The 26,136-nt window shown below is 38.2% G+C and overlaps 1 protein-coding gene across 1 annotated transcript in view; it reads left to right on the forward strand.

Annotated features, from left to right (window-relative positions):
- The window catches only part of LOC124553582 (basement membrane-specific heparan sulfate proteoglycan core protein), a 799,417-nt gene that overhangs the window by 532,946 nt on the left and 240,335 nt on the right, over positions 1-26,136 (forward strand). Inside the window, exons 23-27 of the mRNA XM_047127431.1 lie at positions 3,843-3,908; positions 9,139-9,141; positions 13,577-13,710; positions 14,070-14,163; positions 24,413-24,550. Of these exons, the coding sequence (XP_046983387.1) occupies positions 3,843-3,908; positions 9,139-9,141; positions 13,577-13,710; positions 14,070-14,163; positions 24,413-24,550 (435 nt within the window). The remainder of the gene's footprint in view (positions 1-3,842; positions 3,909-9,138; positions 9,142-13,576; positions 13,711-14,069; positions 14,164-24,412; positions 24,551-26,136) is intronic.

Below are 26,136 nucleotides of genomic sequence, written 5' to 3' on the forward strand. Positions count from 1 at the left end.
TATCCCAGTGAAGCTCCCTAGTCACATGGGGGTGTTCAGATCCCCTGATTCTCACATTGTGTCTGTTTAATGTCCCAGAAACGTGAAAAGTTGCCTCGTCACTGAAACAAACTCAATTGAGGAATGCTTCATCCTCCGAAAGGCATTCCAGCATGTTGAGTGCAAGCTCTGTCTGTTTTGGCTTGTCATTTGGTTCAAATACCTGTAACAGTTGCACTTAGTAAGGATACAACCGTAAGCTCTTGTGGAGGATGTTATGCACAGTTGAACGTGGTAGTTGCAACTGTCTGGCAGCTGTGGGGATGGACTTCATAGGTGAATGAGTGAAGACATTTAAAATACAATCGATGTTTTCCTCGGATGTTCTTGGTCACCCGCTCCTCCCTTTATCCAACACTGTATCTGTCTCCATAAATTTTTTGTGCCATGCGCGGATTGAAGGGTGCGAAGGTGGATCTCATCCATACTTCGTTCTGAAGTTTCATTGAGTCTGAATATCCGATTTTGTCTCAATAATCCAGGACACATTGTGCCTTCTCTTGAGGAGTTGCCATTTTATAGAGGTTCAGTTCCTTCCATAAACAGAGTATCTGAAAAACAAAATTTTGGTATAATTAAAAACTTACGTAAACAGTGATTACAATAAAAGAAATTTTGTTAAAATATTTCAACAACTGCCGTTGTAATAAAATTTTGAAGTTGTAAAGGGACTTTATGGACACCCTGTATTGCACTGTTGGACATATGATTGTGTTATATGGTTAAATCTCATAAATTTTGTATTAGCCGAGATACTGAAGCAGACATTTTCCACCCTATAAATGTGAAAGGCGGAATTGGTTATTGTTGTGTAAACACTGCCCAGTGTGGATTTCTGTCATTATATGCAGCAAGAAGATGATAGAAGCGCACTGCCCTGTTGTGCTGTTAATGATTTCTTCCAATGTTTATTTAATGGAAGGAACACGTGCTCGTATATTACAGCTTTTGTTTTGTACAACTGTTGGTTGTTTCAGCATCAGACTTTTGTGGACTACCAGCGTGTCATCTTGGGTAAAAAAGTGTGATAGTAATTTGATTGTATCAATGCCTTTACAATTTTATGTCCAGAAATCCAAAATCAGGCTTGTATTGCTTATCCTTGTTAACACATTTTTCGGAATTCCCATCTTACTCTCTTTTGTTTTGCAACCAATCATTTCCTCATTAGCTCTATACAAAAGTGACCTTAATTATCACAATTTTACCCTCCTGTGGAGTGTTTTCTCAACTGTTGGTGATTGGCAGGTGTCATCTGGCTTTCATGACGTGAGTGGATTACAAAATTCTACTCTTAATAACATGTTTTCACTTCACTACAGTTTTTTTTCCCCAATGAACTTAATGGAATTGAAATTTTATAGCTTGGTTGATTTCACTGTACATCTTTTTCAGTTTAATTGCTACAAACTTTTTCCATTTTGTAATGAAGCTAAAGACTGCACATACACTGTTCTTGGAATGTACAATGAAATGGAGAGGTAAATCTTATTATATATCAAGTAGTTTGTGGTGAGGTGAGTAGCTCTGTAAGGTGTTGGTGGTTGTATTTAAATAATTTAATTAATTTGTATCATTGTTCCTGTAAGATGTGTATTACATATCCTGTATCTAGGTAACACTGCAAGTATAAAATATCCTCCCTCCTGCAGTAAACAACACTTTTTTGGGATATGAGTAGAGGTGTAGGGTTAATATAGCTTTTATTAAAATCCTGTAAGAATATGTGCAACTTGTAAAATTGTAGTTCAAATGCACAGTGGAAGATAACTAGCAATTTTGTATTAAAATATACAACTTACTTGTAAAATTCATTTATTTCACTAGCTTTTGCCTTGTAACAAAATGTTAAATTAATACACGTGATTAATCAGCATATACTGTATATACAAGTTAACAAGTTTCATTGTAAGTATTTCAAAGTGACACTTTTGAGTAAACTGTTGTACAGTTTAATGGTCCAAATGACAGCTTAATTTGAAATCGTATACTGACATTTTGTTACCCTTATTGATTAACTGTAGAAAACTATACATCTAAGTAAAGGAATGTTTTTTTAAAATTTGAATGATTTGTTACAGTCATTTGAAACTGTAATCACATAAAAAGTGTAATTAAATACAAGTTGAGACAGAATGCCTTGCTGTATATAATGCTTTGTATTTAAGCTATAACATACTACTGTAATATTTATTTTGTAATTACTGGAACAATTTTATCAAGTAATTGTAAGTACTAGAATTTGGAGATGTGACATATACTTATCTTCGTGTTATGTTGTACAATAATTTTTGCTTTTGTTTGCAGCTGTTTTGAGTCTTTCTTGTCACAAACTTCACAATTCCACATGCATTGATAAATAGAACATTAGCAAGTATTTTGATATTCACTAGCCACACAATACTGTCTTGTTCATTTCGGTGGCTCAGTGGTTGCTTTGTGGATAGCAGTGCAGAATATCACATGTTAGAACTGACATCAAATCATGAAATTGTTTTTACATCTGTTGGTACTTTCTCTGCTTTATTGGTCATAAAGACAATTACAGCAACATTACCATGCCACTCCATACCATTGACAACATACGATACTCTACATTTTTCGAGTGTTCTGGACCACTATTGGGCAAAATTTGGTTCGCAATAACCCTACACAATGCGAATTACATTGTTTCCTTTCGTTTAGTTTACAAATACCTGAGCATTCAGATATATCTTCTGAGAACGACGATGACGAGACCCAACAAGTTCCCCACACGTTCTGTGAATGGGTGAACCCATTCTTGGAATTGAATAACAGTCATTTAAGCTGAGGTTTCGTTTGCAGAAAAGTACTGTAGAGCGATTGGAACTAATGCTCAGAGACTATCTGATGAAAGCAATAAAAAGAAACTAACTGCTGACTGCAGTGAGCTGTTAACTTTTAGATTTTATGCCACAGGAATCTTTCAGATAGTGGTTGGTGGTCTTGCTGAAGGACACATAGCAACAGCTTTCAAAGCAGTCCATAAGGTATCGACCTTACAAGAGAATTAAAGTCATCCGCAACTTTTCTCCATGCCTTTACCTTGTTGACCACAGTGATCCCCCCCCCCACTCGCCCCGCCCCCGCCAATCCACTCAGTTATATCTTTATACTGGCCCAATAAAATTTCCAGCAGTAAATCTTTCTCATACTGGGAGAAGTTTAATGGTTACTCCTTTTTCTGTTTACTTGCTCTCTCACAGCTATAGCTTGACACCTTATAATAAATACTGTGTGTATCTATCATGTATGATAAATATCTGTGGTCGAAGCACAATACTTGTGTCGATAGCTGATTTTATCGGTGTTGCCAAGCATGTTACATGCTACCTAAGATCAAATCGGAACCTGCTTCAGTGGATCCAAATTTAGTGTTATGCAATAGAGCTGAGTCCTGAACATATTTCAGTTTCTGATCTTATGTCAAATTTGACCTCCAGTCAGCGATGTTTATACAGTCGGTCCTAAATGTTGTTTTAACATTATGCAAAAGATGAATTCCACAGGGACTCATTTGTTACTTATAATGAAGGAAGGCCTGTGACCTACAGAATAATACCGAACTATGTTTGCTTGTTCCCTTCTGCTTTGTATTCATTATTTCAGTCATTTATTTACTGACTTTCTGAGTTTTTATTGTGTAGTAAAATAATGTTTTGAACCTCACTAGAGTCCATATTGTTTCCATGAACATCAAGACTTCCATAGTTTTCATGTTATGAAGTAAGTGAGTTCCAGCATTGCTGGATATGCATCAACGGTGTGTTGATTTCTTGCAGCTGCTGTACCAACTGTCGGAGGCCTCAACCTGAAGACTTATCCTGACGACCAGATCATCAAAGAAAGTATGTACAAATTCATTTGCTTTCTATGTTCCCACTTTAGTGTGTAATAAATAAATTTCCATTTCATACTCTTCAATTGTGTGGCGGCATGAGGTTATCCCTTGTATTAAACCTCACATTAACATTGTATGTGGTGCTAACCAAGTATAGGATTAGCTGTTTTTTGAAAGACCCCTTTTTTTTTATTGGGCTCGTACGTGTCAGATCCATCCCGTCTTCCCATTTTATGGTCAAATGATTTCTGTAGAATGTTTGGTACAGAGGGCATGACAAAATATACCTTTTTTTATGTTTTTAGAAAGCATGTTGACGAGCGAATTGAGGATTGAAATCCGTGTCCAGAAACGTTCTACAGTGGCACTTCAAAGTGTCGCGAATACTGTTTAGCACTAGGCCACCACATGAGCAGCAAGTGTTTTTCTACACCAATGCCTTTTCGTCTACCGTGCTTAGTTCCTTCTGCGGTGTTATCGTGGCGTGCATGGAAAACTGAGAGGCCATCTGATGTCCTGAATGTTGCTAGATGCGCTGTGAGGAATTCTGCTTGTGGTCCGTCAGTGTGCAAACTCAAAAGTTTTCTGCCAAATGGTGGCTCAGTGGTACGCATTCTCCCCTGTAGCACAGACACTCTGTAGTATGATTGCGTGGTATTTTCATTTATTAGATCTTGTCCTTAATTTGTATCTCAAGAGACACACTACAGACCCTTGAAGTTTGTAAATTTTTGTTACAATCTGTATGGTAGGCCATTAGGTTTGAGAACGTAGTTAAACTACATTGATTTTTAAAATGGGCACGAAGCCAGGAAAACCATCAAAATGACCAATAAGTTCCTGGGGATTTATTTTATAGTTAGTGGGCCATTGTCTAAGGCATATTTCTGTACTTGACAGTTAGTATCTTAATGGAGGAAGCGTCATGACTGTGAACCCATCTTTAGTTGATTTTTGAACTTACTAAGCTCAGCAAGTCGAACTGCTTGTGTTTAACAATCCAGCGACTGCTGACGTATGGTCAAAATGCGTTGTTGAACTTTTATGAACATTAAAGTGGGTGCTGTCTCCTTTTTTTCATCGTAGCGTAGTATTGATTGGACCTTGACAAAAACCTTAGTGTCAGAGAATTTAATTTTTTGGTTTCTGGTCCCAGAGCATGATCTGCTACTGCCTGTTTATCCATGTTGCCATGGTGACAATCACTCTTATGACATTTAAGCCAAATGCAGATGCTTCTTTTAGTAGCAGTCACCTTGTAGAGTTGATCACATGTGCAGATCGTGCACTGCAGCCAAAGAACCACTGCATTTGATTCTTTGAGACTATATTTGTGTTGAGATACAGTCATTACGGAAAGGCCATTGAAATTCAGAAATGCAAAAGCAGTTTTAACAGAAAGGAAAGACAGAAAATAGACTGTTGTGTGTTTATGAAGTAAACAGTACCCCAGCCCTCCTGTTTGTATTGTCATCTTGTTGAGGAGCATTTTTTAATTTGAAAATTAACTACCTGAGCCTTTATAGCCTCTGATGATGTCTTGAGCATCAGGAGATGGAATGTCAAGTACAGAACCTTGTCTTGGACCAGAGCCTAGTGCTCATAATACAAAAGGTGTAAAGTTCAGCTGTGAAAGCTTGCACTGGACAAGCAATACATATTTGGTGTTTCAAAACACAAGGTGCCTTTTGTAATGAATCACAAGGCAATACTCAATAAGAAACTATGATGTTGTGATGTGATGAAGAAGGGAAGGGCAAGACACTAGAAACCTTGTGGTTTGGAAAGGCCCAGTGGTTGCAGTCATATTTCCCTATTTCATAAATGATGGTACTTGTTCTTTCACATGGGTGAAACTATAAATGTAACTTACCCTATCAGTTGGATCTACCCGCTTCTGAAACTGGTTTACATGGCAAACACAAGCAAACAAGAATTCTGTGTGGTGTAAATGGTAGGTGAGCACAAGTGAGCTAGATTCGGTCCGCATTTGGTAGTGTTTGCCCTAAATGGAACATCAACAGCTGTGAAAAGGATAGATTGCTATTCACTTAAAATGTGATACATCGAGTTGCAGATGGGCACAACGAAAAGGTTGTTATTTACTTAACTTTTGCCCAAAGTCTTTTTCAGAAAAGAAGGGGAAACATACACACACATTCACACAAGCAGACACATATCTTTTTCAGAGTTGCTCAAATTTCATTTATCACATTTTATTGATATTATCTTCCTTGTATACACTTTAACAAACTACTTTGAAGTGCTACCAAATGTCACTGCAGACATCAAAAACGATCTGAGATCGTGAACCTATTGAAATCTGAAACAGTCGCTAATGTTAAATGTCAACGTTTGCAAATAACCGGAGTGTTAGTATTTTTTCAGGTTATGTCGCTCATCAGTAATTAGTGTTCTACTTTAAAATATGCACCTCAATTGTAATGAGAAACCGGCAGAAAGCGTCAACAGACATATGTTCAGAGTTTTGGAGTAATGCTAAGGAAGGCTGGAGCTGCAATTCGACACATTTCTTGCTTACATACAAATTCAGGTCTCAAAAAATTTTCTTTTCCTGTGCCATTCTGGTTACTTAGTGAAAAATGGAGTGCTCTCAATCCAAAATAATCATCTCCAATTATCACAGTTTTGGATCGTGTCTCTAACTATATGGTGTTGAATCGTGTGTGCTACTTATTAGCACTAAAAAACGATAAAGCCACGTTGATAGGTTGTGTGCGTTATCTCACATTTCCTTGCTTCTGCAAACACTTGTTCAGAGATACAAGTGAATGGTAGTGAACTCTGGTGAATCGTGTACGGATATCGGTTCGCTTCTGCTCGCTTTGTTGTAAATCGAGCTTGAGAATGCAGATCAGTAGCAATTGTAATGAAGAACTGAAGTGAACACCCTTCTGCCTTAGGATAATTTCATGTCTTACTTGGGTAGCACTGCATACTGTGACCTTTTGTGTAACTAAATTTGTGTGTGTATCCTGAAGAAAAAGGTGGAGAGCACACCATCGTAAATGGTATTATGGTGGAAAATCCCTTCATATTATGTACTGACACTTTCATGTTTATTTGTTGTGGTTTGCGTTTTGTTATAACTCTCCTTTTGACTTGTACTGAAATTTGTTGTAATTGCCACAAAGAACTTCTTCACCCTAACAGAGCACCTGCGATATTTATGAGTGCACTAATAAAAAGTAGTTTTTGTAACAGTAGTGAGAATTCATGTAGTTACTAATGCAGTTCTTGGGAAGTCTGATTATAAACAGAACTTTCACTAAAAGAAGAATATAAAGTTAATAAACCACAGAGCTTTCAAGAAATGCTGAAATCAAATGTTCTCTACCAGCAGAACATCAACATAAAAGGAAACTTTAATCTACATTGTACAAAGGCGGCAGTGATAATTAATTGCCTTAAACACACAATACCCATTCACTGATAAAGTTTTTGTTATTTGAAATGTATAAATGATTAGTTACATGCTTTGTTAAACATTTGTTCTGACCTTTCAGTATTATTTAACACCAATGCATTAAAAAGACAAAAGTACAGTTTTGTTATAAGAAATCTTCAGTTTCTCTTGTACATTTATTTCAAATGGTCTTAATTTCTCTTACAATCTAAGTTAAGAATTGTTCTTAATATTTTTACAGAAGTGTTCTAGTGAACAATCCTTTTTAAGTATAGTTCTGTGAAATAAAACATAATGTCACTTACTATGTAAATGTCCCTCATTATAGTAAATTCCATCTAGCATCAGAGCAACAATCTAAAACATAAATTAAAAAACGCAGACCCTACTGCATGACACAGTATCACACTGCCTCATGCACACGCAAAACACACACACACAATTTTGTCTAAAAGCCTTAAGTCCAGTGACAAGATTCAAATTTGTAGTTTTTTCTGGAGGTCTAGCTTAGCCATTTTTTAAGTGTTACTGATTACTGATAGATCGTTGATACGCAAAAGTGACATCATCAGTGGTGGCTCTAATGACTGAGTGGTCATCATTTTCTCGCCTATGGCTAGAGAGATATCACACTGACACTTGTGTTCATGGTAGCCTTGTGAAGGCAGAGCATCAGTGATTGCAAACTAACTTTATTTGCAGTCACAGTTATTAAAAAATTTCCAACAGCTATCTTAAGTTTTGACAAATGTTAGAAGGAAGTCTGTTAACACTTTTGTGTTAAAGGATCACACTTGAGTATAGGTCGGGCTGTGATTTTCTCGACGTACGAGCCACCTATCGCCCGACAACTGGACTAATTTTGTATGAGAACACTGTATGGGTGTCTCGGGACCTGCTCCTTGACTGATTCTGCCTTCTGTTGTCAATTCTAGAATTATTTGAAAAGAAAGCATTATTAAACGTAACAGCTGCTGCCGTGAATGTCTGAGCCAATGTGATTGCATTGATGTAATTTCTTGCATGTACTCATTAGGCTTCACAGTGTGCTGTAATTCTTATACAAATACATCACATTTGTTGAGCGAGCGAGAAATTTTGGAAGCTCAAGAGGAAGAAATTGCTGAGCAATTCACCTTGCACTTTTTCGTGGGAGGATACATATACTTTCCTTCACTTTTATTTTCAAATTTATAATCTATTGAAGAACTAAAGTAAATATGAAGAAGCTTGGCTCTTTTTAGAATGCATTACTCTAGAAGATACGTCAGTTACATATGTGGCATTAACACTTTAAAAAAGTGGCATAAATGCTCGATTTCCCAGGCCCAATATTCTTCTAAGTGACCAATCACTGTAGTGTTAACTAAAACTTGTGGAAGTGTTGCAGAAAGTGCCCATAAAATCATGATCATCCAATCAAAATTCAGATGAACAAATACCTGTTTTAATGAAAATAATTTCTGTTTACAACAGTAATTTCTAAGAAGTATGTACACATCATACAGCTAATTTCTTTTAGGTTCACATAAAAAAATTAAATGAAACTTAACCCAATTGTCAGTGTAGTAAACACATTTTCTTTTGTATTTCTCATACCTCTTAGATGTAAAACTCCTCTGGTGCTATACCTTAAGAATATCGAAATCCCAAATTAAAAAATAGAGATAAGAACAACCTTTAAAAAATAAATAAATTATTAAATTTGTGATAAAAGAGAGATAAATGATTGAATGTTGTGTGGACTAACCTAGTTTGTTGTTATTTTTTCTTCCCTATTCTGTTGTGGAACCACACCACATTTTTACAGAGGGTAAGTTGACAACTTTCTTTTTCCCACATATTGTACTATTATGCCTGCATCCGCCACAGTAAAGCTTCAGAAGTAACTCCTATTAATGCTTCGTCTGCAGTCACTTGAGTGTAGGAGCTGACAGCCGGCTCCTTAACACAGGTGTGATGCCGGTTCAACATCTGCATGGGCTTTGCATGTAAGCCATTTGGTTTGTCCTAAAAATGTAATAGTCTGCATAGTAAGTATCTGGTTGCTGTTGTATTTTTCTGCCAGGCCAAGGTAGCTTTCTTACTGTAATGTTTATTCATTTACTTCCAGTTCTCATGCACACCAGCCCTTTTTTCTGAAATTTGGTGTTTTGCTGCTGTGAGGTATAATACTTAGATTGCTTTTGTCACAGAAGACCTCTCTCTCTCTCTCTCTCTCTCTCTCTCTCTCTCTCCCCCCCCCCCTCTCCCTTACCCCCACCTCTCTCCCCCTCCCTCCCTCTCCTCCCAACCATGGGTCACAAATCATTGTGCTCATTCATCTTTCATGAGATACTTTGGCAGATTTTGCTCCCAGATAAGCTTGATATGAAGTTTGGGGTTTTGCGAATGATTATCATTTACTTTTTCTCTGTTAAGGGTATTGCAATATAAGAGTGTTTCATATTGAATGTGTTTTACTTGTATTTACAAAACATCATCAATAGTCATTCAGTAAACATAATACATACCTACAATTTTTATTTACAGATTAAAAATAATTTTTCCTGATGAATTTGTTTTACAGCTTCCTTAACAGTGACAGTGTTTATTGCACTTTTTGTAAGTGTTATGAAGTCAACATGTTTTTTCTTTGTTGTTAGGAGAGATTCAAGTTGAAAAATACTTGATTGCACTTTCACGGTTTTCTAGTCACTGGATTTTAGGGACCTGCCTTTTCTTTTCCTACATTTTTGTTTTAACGTTTAACTTCGCTTCTGCAGAACTTCACAAGAGATGTTTTCATAGAAGTTTCACTGTCATTTTGCCAGGTTTTCATTCATGAAGACCACTTTTGTGAAGTTTTACAAAAGTGGGGTGCAGAAAAACTGTTTTAATCTATAAATAAAACAATTTAGGAACTTGGTATGGGAAGTCCTGTCAGATAGGTGTTGTGTATTCATCTGGCTGTACTTGAGAGAGAGAGAGAGAGAGAGAGAGAGAGAGTTTTATGTGTGTGTGTACTCTCGTTCAACAAAGGATTCATTGAAAAGCCAACGAAGTGTTCAATCTTGTTTATGTAACTATTGGTGGCTTAGTGCCTCTACAAACTGAAGAAATGTTTTTTGCATACTACATTCAAAGAATGACCATTAGTGATGCTTTGTAAATAAAAACAAAACAAGTGACATGTAACACACTCTTAAATAACAGAAAGCTTAACACTGGGAAAATAACAGCTACTACTGAAGATAGCCACGCAAACAAACATATTGAGTGTTATAATGGCCAAGAGAAAAGTTTCCCGCATAAAAGTGTGTACAATAAGATCAGTACGCAGGTTGCCTTTATACGTTTGCTTTTAAAATTGTAGAGGTGATGCAAGATCACGTGCTGAGTACTTAGTGTTGAGAAATGAATATTTAGCTTTCTATTAAACCTTACAGAAACATGTTAAAGCTCACAGCAATTGTTCAAAACGCCTTAAGAATTAATTTGCTAATACAAACGTTTATCTCTTTTGCATGCGAGGGTAACAAAAAAAGTTGCCTTAATTTTTCAGGTTTGTCCCAAATTTTCTTCTGAAACCTTGGGGCACATGTATAAACTTATGGTGCAATTTTAATGAGATGTAATGGGTTGCAAATGGACACTAATTTTCAATTTAAAGAAATACTCATTTCGCTTCTGTGCACTACTATTAACTGCTGCTAGAATGAGCTTTCTGTTAGAAAGGTTTAATTTTACTCTTTATATCAACTGTATTGAGTAATAGTTATTTTGATATGTGATTGTATTTTTAGTGTATATTGAATATTTATAGATTTGTTGGTTGTTTTAATGGGATATGGGCAGAAAAATGGGTGGAGGATGCAGAAGTTTCATTTTTGAAGTACCGCTCATGTGCTTCCTTCTGTTTTTTCCACGTCAGTGTTTAAGTCTGAGAAGTTATGTTGCTGTTGCTCTCACTACCTAAAGGTAGTGTAAGGAAAGAATGAACTTGTTACTGGTGAACAAAGGAAGATACCTGAAGGTGTGCTTGGTCTAGTAGAAATGCCTTTAGTCTAGTAGAAATGCCTGCTACTTGAGAGGAATTAATGAAATATTTTGAAGATAGTGCTTTTGCCCTCAGGAGTACAGCGGAATGGAACAATAAGGAAAAGTTGTGGTAGCTGGAAAAAAAAAAAAAAAAAAGGTAATACTCTTACCAGCTGAGCTGTCAGTCAAAATTCATGACCTGCCGTCACAGCTACAGTTCTGTTAGTACCTATGTTCCACTTTCAAAGCCAGTCTGCGTACATTGAACCTGTGAGGCTGGGTCACAAGTCTTGTGTGGGTAACTCAGTTGGGGAAAGCGTTAGGAGAGCTCTGAGTTTGCAGTCAATTCCAGCCCACATATTTAATGTTAGAAGTTATGCAGTAGCACATTCTCCAATTGCAGAATAAAAAACATTAAGTTTGCTGTGAAAAGTGGTTCCAAAGTGAAAAATTTGCTCCAGACATAAAAAAAATGAATGCTGTGGTGGTGGCAACTATATCATGATCCGAAACAAGTTTCTTTTGACGGGAAAAAAAGTATATCTACTAGCGAAAATCTTATATATCTGAACATTCACAGGTGCAGTGCAGATTAAACAGACAGTTTGGGAGCTAACTAAATAAGCTTGCTTTCTTTTAACAAAAGTGCAGGTGATTCCTAATTTGAAAGAACAGATAGGAAGTGTGAGCAGTGCAAGTTTATCAGTGTGTGCTTAAAATGTTGAACATTTTGCTCTTTGATATTCTTGTTGCAAGAGAAATGTTATGAAGGTTGTGTACAGTCTTATTCACTTTATATACTTGACTTGGATTACATGCTTAGTGCAACACTAGGAAGGCATATTTTAATGTGGGAAATGCAAAGATCTTTTCAAAGGAAAGGGAAATTTGAACAATTTTTCAAAGCAATGGAAAAGGTGAACATTTTTCAAAGTAAAGGATATAGTAAACAGTCTTTTGAAGTAATGGGGAATATTGGACTATTTAGTTAACTCTTATTGAACTTGTGTTACATTTGAAACATAAATGCTGCTCTCAAGCATGTAAACATTCAGTATTGCATCAAGAAGTTCTGCCAAATGAGAGCACTGTGCATGAAATTTAATTTAAATTGGGAGCAGTAATACCGATGGTATTCTACCTCTTGTGCCAGAACCACAATCGTATAAGCACAGTAGTCATTATGGGAAAGCACAAAAAGCCTAAATTCACTATAATCTGATTTAAAGTAGTTGTCATTTGACAGCAAGTGTGACTGCTCCTGCCAAAAATACAGCAATGACAGCTGTATGCTACTGCCATTACGGGCTTTCGCTAACAGCCGTGGCTTGGCATCCATCGCGGATGAAATCATTAAGAAAATATTTTTGAGATGCTTAGAGATCTATACCATAACCTTATTTCAGAATTTTTATTTGATTTTTTAAGCTTAAACACATAGCAAATGTAATGTGGTAAACAACTTTAAATAGACCCATTTCCAAATGAGGTATTTTGGTTATCACCAAAAAAGAAACTTATTTAAAAGGGCTCACTAATTTTTGAGATATGACATCATAAGTTTGCAACTGTATCCCAGATGGGAAAATTTAATCCATTCAAAAGTTAACTTAAAGCTGGCACTAATTAAATTAAAGAACAGATTTTTGACATGTCTAGGAGCACTATAGAAATCTATACCATATGTGAAATTCAGAATTTTCACATGCTTGTTATGAGATAAATGCCGGAGCTAATACGTAGCAAATGCAATGTGATATGAATTTTGTGAAAGATCTGTTGCCTGTCAAGATATTTTGTTAATAAAGGGGGTAGGTGTATTTTAACAAGCTCAATAGTTTTTGAAATATGACGGGGTAAGCACAAAGGTGTTTCTCCAATCCGAAAATGTCACCCATTTCATAAAAAATCATGCCATTTATGAATTTCAGAATTTTCACATGATTTTGGCAAAAGATTTCAAATTGATTTTATATTGGCACAGGGCAGTGTAGCTGCTGCTTACACACAGTACTTTTTGCAGCACTTGACGTTGCGTGACAACTAATTTAGATCAGATGCTAAAAAGCAACCGTTTGAACGCCACACCTCGAAAAATAGAAGCTCTCAGCAGTCTGATAAGGCATAGTGAAATATGTTCCGGTTGCTCTTACAAGCTGTGTTATATGAAATCTAATACAAATTGTGTTCTCCCTCGTCCCTCCTCTCCCTTCGACGTGACCGTCCAGGCCGCGAGGTGGTATTCCAGTGCAGAGACGAGGGGCCGCTGAGGGCGCGCGTCCACTGGCTGAGGGCCAACAACCAGCCACTGCCGCCAGGCTCACGGGATGTCAACGGTCGTCTGGAGATGCCGGAGATACAGGTGAGCTCATTTTGAACTGCACCTGTCAGTTTGCTTGTTGTCCTGTTGCACAATTTTGACTTTAAATGATTATCACACTGTACATTTCGTAAAAATCAGCAATAGCGCATTATGTCATATCAGTCTCTTGCTCTTGTTGTATTTGAATGCAATAGCTGTCATAAAAGAAACTTGTGCTTCTAACACCATTAACACAGGTGTACATAACGAATTTAAAATTTTGTTTGTTACCAATTAGCATCACACGCGACTTACGTGTTACGCCCAATTAACTAATGTGAGCAGTGGTTAACTTCACTGATAGAAAATTCTCACACGAGTAGCACTGTCATTTACTTATTCTGTTTCTTCCCTTCTAGCTTGAACATTCTGGAACATACATATGTGAAGCAATTGGGTACTATCCTTCAACTCCCGGAGCGAGGGCTTATGTCACACTGACGGTTGAACAATGTGAGTATTTACATGAATTGCTTTGTTATAATTCCATTTTTCAGTCCCCATAATCACTTTCGTATTTATCATCTTGACTGGTTTTTAGTACATTCAAGCCGCCACCATTTTTCTGAAGGTGATGATTGGATGCAGTTAACATCAGTCTATATGTGAGTGTGTGTGGATGGTGTACACTTATCATGGATGCCTCCAGTTCAGTTATATTGTCAGACCTCATATAAAGTTGTACGGGATGACTGATGACTGACAGACATTTTTGTAGTGGTCGATACTCGTTTTTTTAAATGAGAAAGCAATTTCGTTAAATCGAAAGCATAGTATTTGCATGCCATTTTAGTGCATATTAAGATTTAAAGAAAGTATTCTATCCAAGTACTGTTTTCAAGCCTTTGTCGGTGCAAATATGCTCATTATTTGGATTCTGGCCTATAGTACTGCACCAGTTTAGTTACCAAACCTGTTGCGAAGAATTATCTTTGTATTGATATACATTAAAAGTTTGTATACAGAAATCAAAACAAATTTTGTAATATTCAACTTTCTTACTTGCTCGAATATTGCAATATAACTCGTTACCATTATCTTCTCCATTACTTTTGAAGGGGAACTTTATCAGTGAGCCCGTAGCTCATAAAGAATTCTTTTTGAAAATAGATATTCCACAACTGCAATGTTTCCATTTTATTTATTTATCTTTTGTTCTTTGCACCTAGGTGTGGGGTCGTGTACCCATTTTCAAACAGTCATTCCTTCCATCAGCGAAGCTGTCGGGCTGACATTAAGCGTTAACAGCAGTCACCTCCCAACTAAAATTGTGCAGGAATGTGAAATAGCCTTACTAGACAGTATATACACCATCTGATCACAGGTATTTGGACACCTATGTGTTAATATTAATATGGAATGTGTCCACCCTTCACATTTGTGATGGCTTCAACATTGGTGGGGATACTTTCAGTGAGGTGTCTGAATGTCTGTGGAGGAATGGCAGCCTATTCTTCCCCAAGAGCCAAAATGAGAGAGGGTACTGATGTTGGACATCGGATTTGGAGTGGAGTCAAATTTCTAAATTGACCTGGAAGTGTTTCACTGGGTTCAACTCCGGACACTTGTCAGCCTCGTCCATTTCAGGAATGTTGTCGTCCACATACTGTTGCCTCACAGATTCTCCTTTATGACAGGGTGCAGCATCATTCTGATGTTGTTGTTGTTGTGATCTTCAGTCCTGAGACTGGATTGAACGTGTCCTACCAACTGATCCTTTCTTCCAGTCAAGTTGTGCCACAAATTCCTCTTCCCCTGGTTCTATTCAGTACCTCCTCATTAGTTACGTGATCTACCCATCTAATCTTCAGCATTTTTCTGTTGCACCACATTTTGAAAGCTTCTTCTCTTCCTGTCTAAACTATTTATCGTCCATGTTTCACTTCCATACATGGCTACACTCCATACAAATACTTTCAGAAACGAATTCCTGACACTTAAATCTATATTCAATGTTAACAAATTTCTCTTCTTCAGGAACATTTTCTGATACAATCACTTCTCATCTACAAACTGTTCCTGTACTGTAAAGAGTAAACAATGCTGTAAAATGTATTTTTATCCTTCTGCATTTAGTGGTTTTTTTAAATGCGGTAAAGACACCACACATTAACCACAGTAAACCATCTCCTACATATTTCACTGTTGGTTTTATGTATGGTGCAGGTAATGTTCTCCAGGCATTTGCCAAACCAAAATCCTTCCATCAGATCGCTACAGAGTATAACATGATTCATCACTCCAAATTACTCATTTTCAATCGTGTGCTGTCCAGCGGTGTCGCTCTTTGCTCCCACCTCGAGTGTCACCTAGCATAGTGTACGGAAGTGTGCAGTCGACACACGGCCGTTGTACTGACTAGACTACTGTTAATACTTTTGAACTCACAAGTGATATCTACCAATGATTTTGTGTGAGTTTTTGCAGCTGTTCTCCACAGTGGTCAAAGGCCACTGCTTGTCAGTACATCAGGCCTGTCTAATCTTAGCTGTAGTCGTTCCTTTGTATTTCCACTTCAGAGTCACATCACTGACCATCAACTTTAACAGCTTTGGAGGAACCAAAATGTATGTGACAGATATGTTGCTCAGTTGATATCCGATGAAGAGTTCACATTCAGAATCAGTGAGCTCTCCCAACAGATCCATCAAAAACCGAAATGTACGTGACGGATATGTTGCTCAGTTGAAATCCGATGAAGAATCCACATTCAGAATCGGTGAGCTCTCGCGACAGATCCATTATGATGTTATTCCTTCTGTACTGACAACACAGTACTCATTGCCTCCTTTTATACTGGTGGATCCACCTTTTGTGACATGTAGTGGTCAGTTCTGCATTATGTAGGGGTGTCTGGATCCTCCTGAGCAGTAAGTGTGCAGGTACCTTGACTGGTGGCAGAAAGAGTCACTTGAAAATGGGTTACAGCTCCAAAATTCGTAGCATTGAGTGAAAGATACACAAATAAAGTAAAAATAATGGAAGTGTTTGCTAAGTAGACTTTAATGGACACTCAAGTTGTTTCATTTTTGGGAAATTTGTATATAATGAGCCTTTTGAATACACTCGTAGCAATTTCTGATAAATTTTTAAATATCACACTTAAGATCTGTGACTGAAGACTTACAATCTCTGCAGGTAAGTGTCGATATCCGTATCTCAATTGGTTTCTAATACCAATATGAACAATTGTAAAATAAATTATGAACAACATTTTCTGTTCCTTTCACGCAGCCGGCAGGATTACCATTTCTCGAATCCCGAGCTCTCGCATCCGTGACCCTTTTTCCTTTGAGACCTCATCTCCCTCTACCCTCCTCAAGTATGGCGTCTTGCCTCCTTGGCAAGTTGACATCTATGGAGCAGGTATGCTTTGCTTCGCTCCTATATCTGTGTGCAGGAGTAATTTGCATTTTTTTTTGTTTTTTCCCCCTCCAGAGGTTATCAAACGACATTAAGATTTGGTGTGTAGTCGATCAGGATGTATTGTGATACGTGTAGCTGGAGAGTGAGAGCTCATACGTCGCTCTCAAATTTATAGGATATTAGTGTATGCATGTACTTCCTGTAGCAACTGCAAGCTGAAATGTATTTCCTAGTAAGCAACTAGACAAAAAATTAGCCACCCCCAGGAGCAGCACACTAGCACCGTATAACACCACCTCTAGCCTCCGTTTGACTATGTAGGGAATCCGCAGATTTCTTCAGGTAGCCACATACAGTTGAAGCCCAAATGTTGTTCATTGAATTCCATAGAGTACCAGATTGCAGTAATGTAGACTGCTAGTTTTCACCCACATTCCAAATTGCCCAGATTTTCTGTGGAGCTGGATCAGGTGATTTAGTGGGCAAGTAGAGGTGCCCGAGTGGCAGTCGAACCGTGAACGCACGCGTGCTGCCCTGTGAACACAGCTGTTGTCAGCTTGGACTATGGAAATGTCCAAAATATGCTTGTCATGAAGATGTAGTCAATTGGTTGCTGAAAATGTTGAAATAAACATTCTGGTTCAAGCTTATAGTAACCTGAATGCAGGGACAAGGTCATGGTATGAAAAACATCACAGAGCCAATTGTGGCCTGAACTACACTTTACCAGGATGATAATTCTTCTCAAAAATCTGGAGTTCTCATCGAATTAAATTTTACCAGGGAATTCTGTGATTTTAACCTACCATTGAAACTGAATTTTATTTAGTTTTATAAATCACAAATTTTGAAATACTAAATATCTCAAAGTGTGTTAATTATATGAATGTTATTCCAGATAAATTATTGATGATTAAAAACTACAGTTAAATTACTGCTTGTGGCTGGTATATAGCTCAACAGAGAGGAATGAAAAGTCATTATTGTGGTGTGCTGCCCCCCACTCCTACTCCTGCTCACCATTAACTTATCAGGAGCTTCTTGACACCGTCTTTCTCATCTTCCTCCTCACAGTCCGCCTCCATAGTGCAGTGGTAGCGTTACCACCTACCACGCAAGGGGGCCTGGGTTTGATTCCCGGCAGGGGACTGTGTGTTGTGTGTCTTTTCATCAACACTGACACGCAAGTCGCCGAAGTGGCATCCTCTAAAAAGACTTGCAATACTGCAGCCGAACCCCGAAGGGGATATCCTGGCCAATAAATGCCATACGATCATTTCATTTCATTTCCTCCTCACACTTGGAATTCTCAGGTATTTTTTTTCCATGTTTGAGAAGCCACCTTGCTTCCATCCATTGTGGATTAAACGTCTCATTGGTCTGTCAGGGCACTTAACATCTTGCATCATTTGATAAAGAGGCAAAAATCATGACTCAACCAAATTCACTACTAGCATAGAGTCAGGTGCTGTCCAGTTTGTGTGTTGTTTGGCCCATTGAAGACATACTGCTACAATGAGCAATTCCTTTTCTAGAGATATCTGACTCCAAATGTCCACTACATGCAGTTGCCTTTGCAATTGTCACTCAAGAGCTGGTGGATATGGACCTGCATTCACTGTGGCAACAATTCGTGTTTGGTTTGAAACCAGTTGTCATTTGTAAGGCATGACATTCGTCCGATCCCTGTCGGTTGGGATCTTTACAACCGCTGTTCTTATGTTGTTATATGGTACACTATTCCCCGTAGTCAGGTTGCACAGTCCGTGTCAGTACGTCACTGAATTGGGCAACTTCATTCGTGACATGGGCACGGTATCTCCAAACGTGACAGTTCGTTTCTGCCATTGTGTACCATCTCCACACGTGCGTATCTTCTGCGCTGATTCCGCACAACTGACTGGCGCGCGCACACACACACACACACACACACACACACACACACACACACACTCACTCACTCACTCACCATTACTTCGTGATGTGTTGTCACATGATTTTTTATTACCATTTGTACACTACCTACAGAGTTCCAAAGTGAGTGGTGTGCTCTTTGTATGAGGTGGCTAATATTTTGTTCATTAAGCATGTCAAGAATGTGACTTGCACATCACTGTCTGACATGCTTAAATTTCTTTGCTTTCCCAAAACATATTTTTGTAGTTTCCCTTTTGCAGTTGGCAGTTTAATGCTCTGTTGGTAGTGTGTAAATAATACACGAACACTCCTGGAGGGGGGAAGGGGGAGATAGAAAGTTATGAGAATGAGAGTGGAGTAATACATCTTACACTGTAGGTAATTGAATACCAGTAATGGTGGTTTTATGAGCCTTTGGAAATAACTAAAAAGCTAAGGTAGTTCTAGTGATCTTAATGACATAGATAAAATAAGCAATCTCATCTTTATGATTGTTCCTTACCCATCAGCTATTTGATTATATTTTGTTCACTTATCTCCATTTCATTAACTTTTTAGCCTTTTACTCATAGCTACCTCTGTTTAGAAGTTTTAAGTTATCATTAAGCTAAATTAGTCCATGAGGGATTCTGCTGCTTGCTAAAGAAATATTTCAGTTCTTCTTCACATTGTATATCACATTCTTTGGTGCGAGAGTAGACCTCGTACAGTAGATTCTGTTGTGCTTCTTGCCCTCATTTGTGTAGAGTGATTAATTAGAATCTTGTTTGTCTTTCTCTTTTCGAACGTATGGGCCCTTCCTAAATGGATCCTGGTAAGTGCAGTGTAGTTGCTGCTTTAAGTTTAAAGCAGTTTCATTGTAGTGTTATTCATTATTAACACGGTTTTTTCCTGTTGGAAGTAAACAAATTCGTTGTTTATAAAGTACTTTATGGAACAGGACTCATTGTTTGGTGAAGGGGAGGGAGAAAGCATATGGTGGTGAATTTGTTTATATGTGATTTATTTGTCTTAATTGGAATGAGAGATTGAGAGGTAATGGCTTGCATAGTACATTGTCTGATTTTTGTAGAGATCCTATAACAAACAGTGGCTAAATGTAGTATGAGATTTTCTCGCTGCAGTGGAGTGTGCGCTGATATGAAACTCCCTACCAGATTAGAACTGTGTGCCAGTCCGAGACTCGAACTCGGGTCCTTTGCCTTTCGTGGGAAAGTGCTCTACTGACAGAGCTACCCAAGCACTACTCGCGACCCGTCTTCACAGATTCAATTCTGCCAGTACCTCGTCTCCTACCTTCTAAACTTCACAGAAGCTCTTCTGTGAACCTCACAGAACTATCAATCCTGGAAGAAAGGATATTGCGGAGACACAGCTTAGCCACAGCCTGGGGGATGTTTCCTTGGGACATTTGCATTTCGCAGGCAAGTGCTCTACCACTAGCCCCACTTGCCCGCGAAATGCAAATGTCCCGAGTTCGAGTCTCAGTCTGTCACACAGTTTTAATCTGCCAGGAAGTTTCACATCAGCACACACTCCACTGCAAAGTGAAAATCTCATTATGGAAACATCCCGCTGGCTGTGGCTAAGCCATGTCTCCTCAGTATCTTTTCTTCCAGGAGTGCTAGTTCTGCGAGTTTTGCAAAGGAGCTTCTGTGAAGTTCGGAAGGTAGGAGACGAGGTACTGGCAGAATTGAAGCTGTGAGGACGGGTCGCGAGTCGTGCTTGGGTAGCTCAGTCGGTAGAGAACTTACCTGTGAAAGGCCCAGCACAGAGTTTTAATCTGCCAGGAAGTTTCGGTAGCTAAATGTATTCTATGTTAAGCCACTTTAAGTGCATGGCAAAGAGTTAAAGTTAATTATACAATGGGACTACAGAAATGCATTTGCAGTATTGTCATCAATGTCGTAGAAGAGGGAGTATGTATTTGAAAGTTATGCTGGGGAACACAATTTGAGTTATGGAATGTCATACAAACTTGGAGACTGGTGCATTAAGAACATCCAACTAGATAGATCATTCATAATGGAAAAGATATTAGATATTAAACTATTTGTGGGAGTTCTCCAAGGAAGTCGTTACTGTTCACCAGATGTCTAATGTGTACATAGCATTCAATATGTATGTATGAAAATGAGAAACAGTTCCAACTGATAAAAGTATTGACAGCCATAAGTAGTATTTATGTGTGGCCATAGTTGCTTCATAATTACTGAAGATATTTTAAAATCATTTTGTGTACCTGCCAGAAACGACATATTTTTGTCACCAGATGTGTTTCATTTTATTGATATAAAACATTGCCATTAGACTGTAATAAAACATGTTTACAGTGTGGCTTACAAGCTAAATTGTAAATATGTTTCATTACAGACCACTGACAATGTTTTACACCAGTAAAAAAAAAGGCTATGATGAGAAAAATACGCACTTTATTATAGTTGGACTGAGGGATGTAAAATACCTCCGTAAATTTTCGTCATGTTGAAAAACACATGTAAGTGTTCTGATGGATAACATCAGAGGCTACCTGAAGTGTTCACTGGTGATGCTTCATATAAGCTAGAGGAAAGTAAGACCGGAGCAAGGTGTGGTATGTTGCATCAGACAAAATTTTTCATGTAACTATATGTTTTAAATGCTTTGTTGTGGAGCTGCATCCATAAAAGCCCCTTATAAGCAATCAAACCTGTTTGTCAAATTTGTTGTTAGTTATCCACAGTTTTGTCAAACAAGAGTACAGATGAACCATCCAAATTTGTCAAATTTAACCTTAGCTTTGGAGCAGCTGTTGCACAGTGTGTATCATGTTGCCAAATGTTGGGACACTAGTGGGCAATATATGAGAACCAGTTCAGGATAGAAATTTTAAATTTTTGAAATCTGCCCTAGGTATCAGACACCTCAAAGCCACAGATAATAATCCAGCAAGCAACTGGCTATTGTTTGACAGATGTATGTATAAACAGTAAAACTTGTTTGTAAAATTGGCTTTTTGTTCATCAAATTGCTGTCAAACACATCAACCACAGTGTTATTTGACAAACACATCAAACAAACAACTCACTGCCAAATAATTTTACAAACATGTGAACTTTGATCATCTGTGGGAGCCATAAAACACCAGTGAATCAGTGTCAAGCATGCGGAAGTTTTTGCGGTTAGTGGACTTGTCTGAATGTCTGGCAGTGTGGTTTTGTCCGAATAGGCTGCTGCTGTGTTAAGCTGTGGTCGCTGGGTTCAATTGCACCAATCGTATCTTTGGCAGTGTCACGTCTGTAGCTGTGTTGGAGGGAGGAATTGTCGAAGCAAACTACCAGAAGCTGGTGTCTTAATGTAAAATCATCCTACTGTTATTCATTCAAAATAATTCTGTAATTGTTTCAAGCGACACTTGGTTATACATTTCTCTGACATCATATATAGGGCATTTGAAACATAATTTATATGCACAAATTTGTACTCCCACACCTACGAAGGTTATAATGTAATTGAATTAATTTCACCGACAGTGGCATCAGTTCATGGGATTAATTTTCTGTTTGTCTCACTCCTCGTATTTACTGATGACATTGGTATTGTATATTGAAAATCACTGTACTCGAGGAGAAGAAGCCCAAATATGGTCTAGTTAATAGGTACTAGAACAGTTACAATTATATTGGAAGATGCTTAGTCATTCTGTCTGTAATCCTCTAGGCCATTTTTTGCAGCCACTAGAAAGTATTGCACATCTCAGATCTTGCGAAACTTAATCTTCTCGTGGCATAAAAGTATGGCCAAATAACTTTTGGGAATCCAGCTGGGTACTGTCCTTGTCAACTGCCAATACTTTGACAGGTGAGCAGGCTGTCATTTACAGGGTACAAAACTGAATGAAGTGGCACTGTGGTTAGCTCACTGGACTCGTATTCGAGAGGATGATGATTAAAATCTCTGACCAGACGTCCAGATTTAGAATTTTGTGGATTTGAGGCCCGCCAGTTGTGCAAAACACCGTTTCTGGTGTAGTGAAAAGCGTTTTAGTACGTTATTTGTGGAAAATACATGTTATAGCTGCATATGCATCACAACATCTCAGCATGATGTGGAGAGTGGAAGTGCTTGCCACACGAAAGCATAAGTAAATACAAAAAGAATTTTTTCTTGCAAAAAAATGGTGTTTTGCATAACTGGCGGACCTCAAATCCAAAAAATTTTAACTGCAAACACGGCCAATACAAGGAACTGCAAATCACAAAGATGGGTAGTCCAGATTTAGGTCTTCTGCGACTTCCCTAAATCTATCCAGCCAAATGCCAGGATGTTTCCTTTGAAAACATGCAGCCGATTTCGTTCCACGTCCTTTTGTAACCCGAGCCCATGCACTGTCTCTAATGACTGCACTGTGTTAAATTCTAATCACCCTTCCTCCCTGCTTTGAAAACGGTTGGATGTTCATCTGTCAGAATATTGGCAGTTGTCGAGGACATTACCTGTAAGTTACTTCATCATATCAAACCATTATTTAATTATCTCTAAATGCTTTTAGCGCTCCAGGATGTTGGTCGGAGCCCCTGGAAAGTGTTACAGTTCTGAAATCGTAACAATAGTGCTTTAAGTGTGAAAATGTGGCTGACACAAGTGACCTGGCACCTCGTGCACTAATGATAGCAGAAATGGTCTGGTGATTGTGTTTACATGCATTTTAAAGATTTAGCATTTTACAGTTTTATAATATGTACACACAACAAGCTGTGCACTGCATAGATCAACTTTATTTATAACTGCTATAAAGATTTTACACATCATAGGTGTATCATTTGTTGTGGATGAGCACACTATATCAAACAATGGAAATTCCGGGTAGAAATATCTTTACTTACTGTAAAGATGACACACTATGTTACAAACAGGCACAATTAAAAGACACCTACACATAAGCTTTCGGCATCAGCCTACGTCAGATAAGAGTAACACACACCATTCATTCATACGAGCAAGCACACCTTACGCACACATGACCACCAACTCCAACAGCTCGAGCCAGTATTAGATTCTGGCCTGAGCTGTTGGAGTTGGCGGTCATGTGTGCACGAAGTATGCTTGCTCGTGTGAATGAATGGTGTGTTTTTCTTTTCTGACGTAGGCTGAGACTGAAAGCTTGCATGCAGTGTCTTTTAATTGCGCTTGTCTGCAATTTAGTGTGTTATCTTTATGGTAAGTAGCAATCTATATTTTCCTATTGTTGAGCACACTGTATGCCTTTGAAGGTCGGCTGCATGCCCAAATACCAGTCTGGCAAGTAAAAACTTTTCAAGTGTGGCAGATGGTGTTCAACAGTATTTCCTTTATCAAATAGTGTTCTACTGATTGCCAAAATGTTTGACCGAGCTGACTCATTTCAGTGCAAAACCTCTGACTGTGTTCTCGTTTGCAGTGGACCTGCCCGTAACACGACCAGCGTACACCTGCCAACCGTACGAAGCCACCTGTGCCAACCTCGACTGCATTCCCAAGGAGAAGGTCTGCGACGGAAACTTTGACTGTGTGGATGGCTCGGACGAGATGCGGTGCAGTAAGTATGGTTTTCTTCATTTTGAATTTTTGCTGTAAGACTTCAAGCTACCTTAAGTCCTTAAATCAAAAAGCTGTCCAGAGCTAATGGATTTGCTCTTATATTGGGTCTGTATCCAATGTGCCTTCACTTCCATCTGACTTTATTCACAAGATCGAAAGAATTTTCATGCGGAGCAGTTTTTGACAGTATCGGAAAACCTGCAGAACTGCTGAGCTGCTACTGTAGAATTTCAGAGGATGTTTTTTGGGTCATCAATCTACTGACTGCTTTGATGCAGCCCACCACGATCCTCACTGATTGTGCAGAGAACCGCCTTATTTCTTATCTTATCAGTCCACTTATTTTTGGAATCCTCCTATACCATCATATCTCAAACACTTTGATTTTCATGTTTTCTGGTAATCTATGGTTCATTCCCTAGAATTCTGAGCTGCAAATCTACATTTTCAGAAATTTCTTTCTCAAGTGGAGTCCAGTGTTTGATACTCTTTTTGGCAAGGAATGTCATCTTTGATTGTGCTGGTCTCCTTTTACCATCCTCCTTGCTGTGTTCATTGTCATGTGTAAGTTCGCTTCCAAGTTAGCAGAATTCCTTCGCTTCATCTACTTCGTGATCCCCGGTAGCAGCATTCAGATTATAACTATTTTCATTTCTGCTAATCCTCTTTACTTTTGTTTTTAAAAAGATTAATTGTGCTCAAATATGTAAAGTCCTGTGGATGCTAAACTATTCAAAATCCAGCTCGTTTCTGGAGAAAACAGTTATGTTAAACTGAGCTCATTCTCTTTCTCCACAGGATGAGGAAGTTGACAAAGCTCAGCAGTCATGCAAAAAGCACGTTTGCTTGGTATGTTACCCTAGACGGCAAGTCTTCATAGGAAACAAAGAATATCAGCCTTGCACCACAGAAATTGTGGATTACAATTACTGTTTATGAAATGTAAATTATTTACAAATCTTCAGGATATGCCTGCAGATGGATGATGCGTAGTACCCAGACCCATTTAAAGATCAGATAATCACGCATCTTTTATTGAAGAGAGTGTTCTATGCCTTTGCCACTCTGCTTCTGATATTTTCCTTCCTTCGACCTTACTGTGTTATCTTACTTACTAGATGGGAACAAAGATGAGGTGACTTACCGAACGAAAGCGCTGGCAGGTCGATAGACACACAAACATACACACAAAATTCAAGCTTTCGCAACAAACTGTTGCCTCATCAGGAAAGAGGGAAGGAGAGGGGAAGACGAAAGGAAAACGAAAACCCACTTCCTTTCGTGTGTGTATGTTTAAGTCACCTCATCTTTGTTTTTATATATAATTTTTCCCACGTGGAATGTTTCCTTCTATTATATTACTAGATGGGAAAATGGATTCACTTATTCCACTGCTGTGTTGTTCCCAATTTTAGGGCTATGGAAGTCATTATTCTCCTTTGTGCAACTCTGTGTCTTAGCTCAGTCCTGTTATGCTTTAGTGATATAGTGCTAAATTCGTTTCCATCATTTCAGTAAATCTGACCCAAAACTGATTACAATGAAATTTATTGAGCATTTGATCTCGTCTACTGTGTTAAAGAG

Source organism: Schistocerca americana, chromosome 11 (genome assembly GCF_021461395.2).
Source record: "Schistocerca americana isolate TAMUIC-IGC-003095 chromosome 11, iqSchAmer2.1, whole genome shotgun sequence".
In the NCBI taxonomy this organism is placed as follows: Eukaryota; Metazoa; Arthropoda; class Insecta; order Orthoptera; family Acrididae; genus Schistocerca; species Schistocerca americana.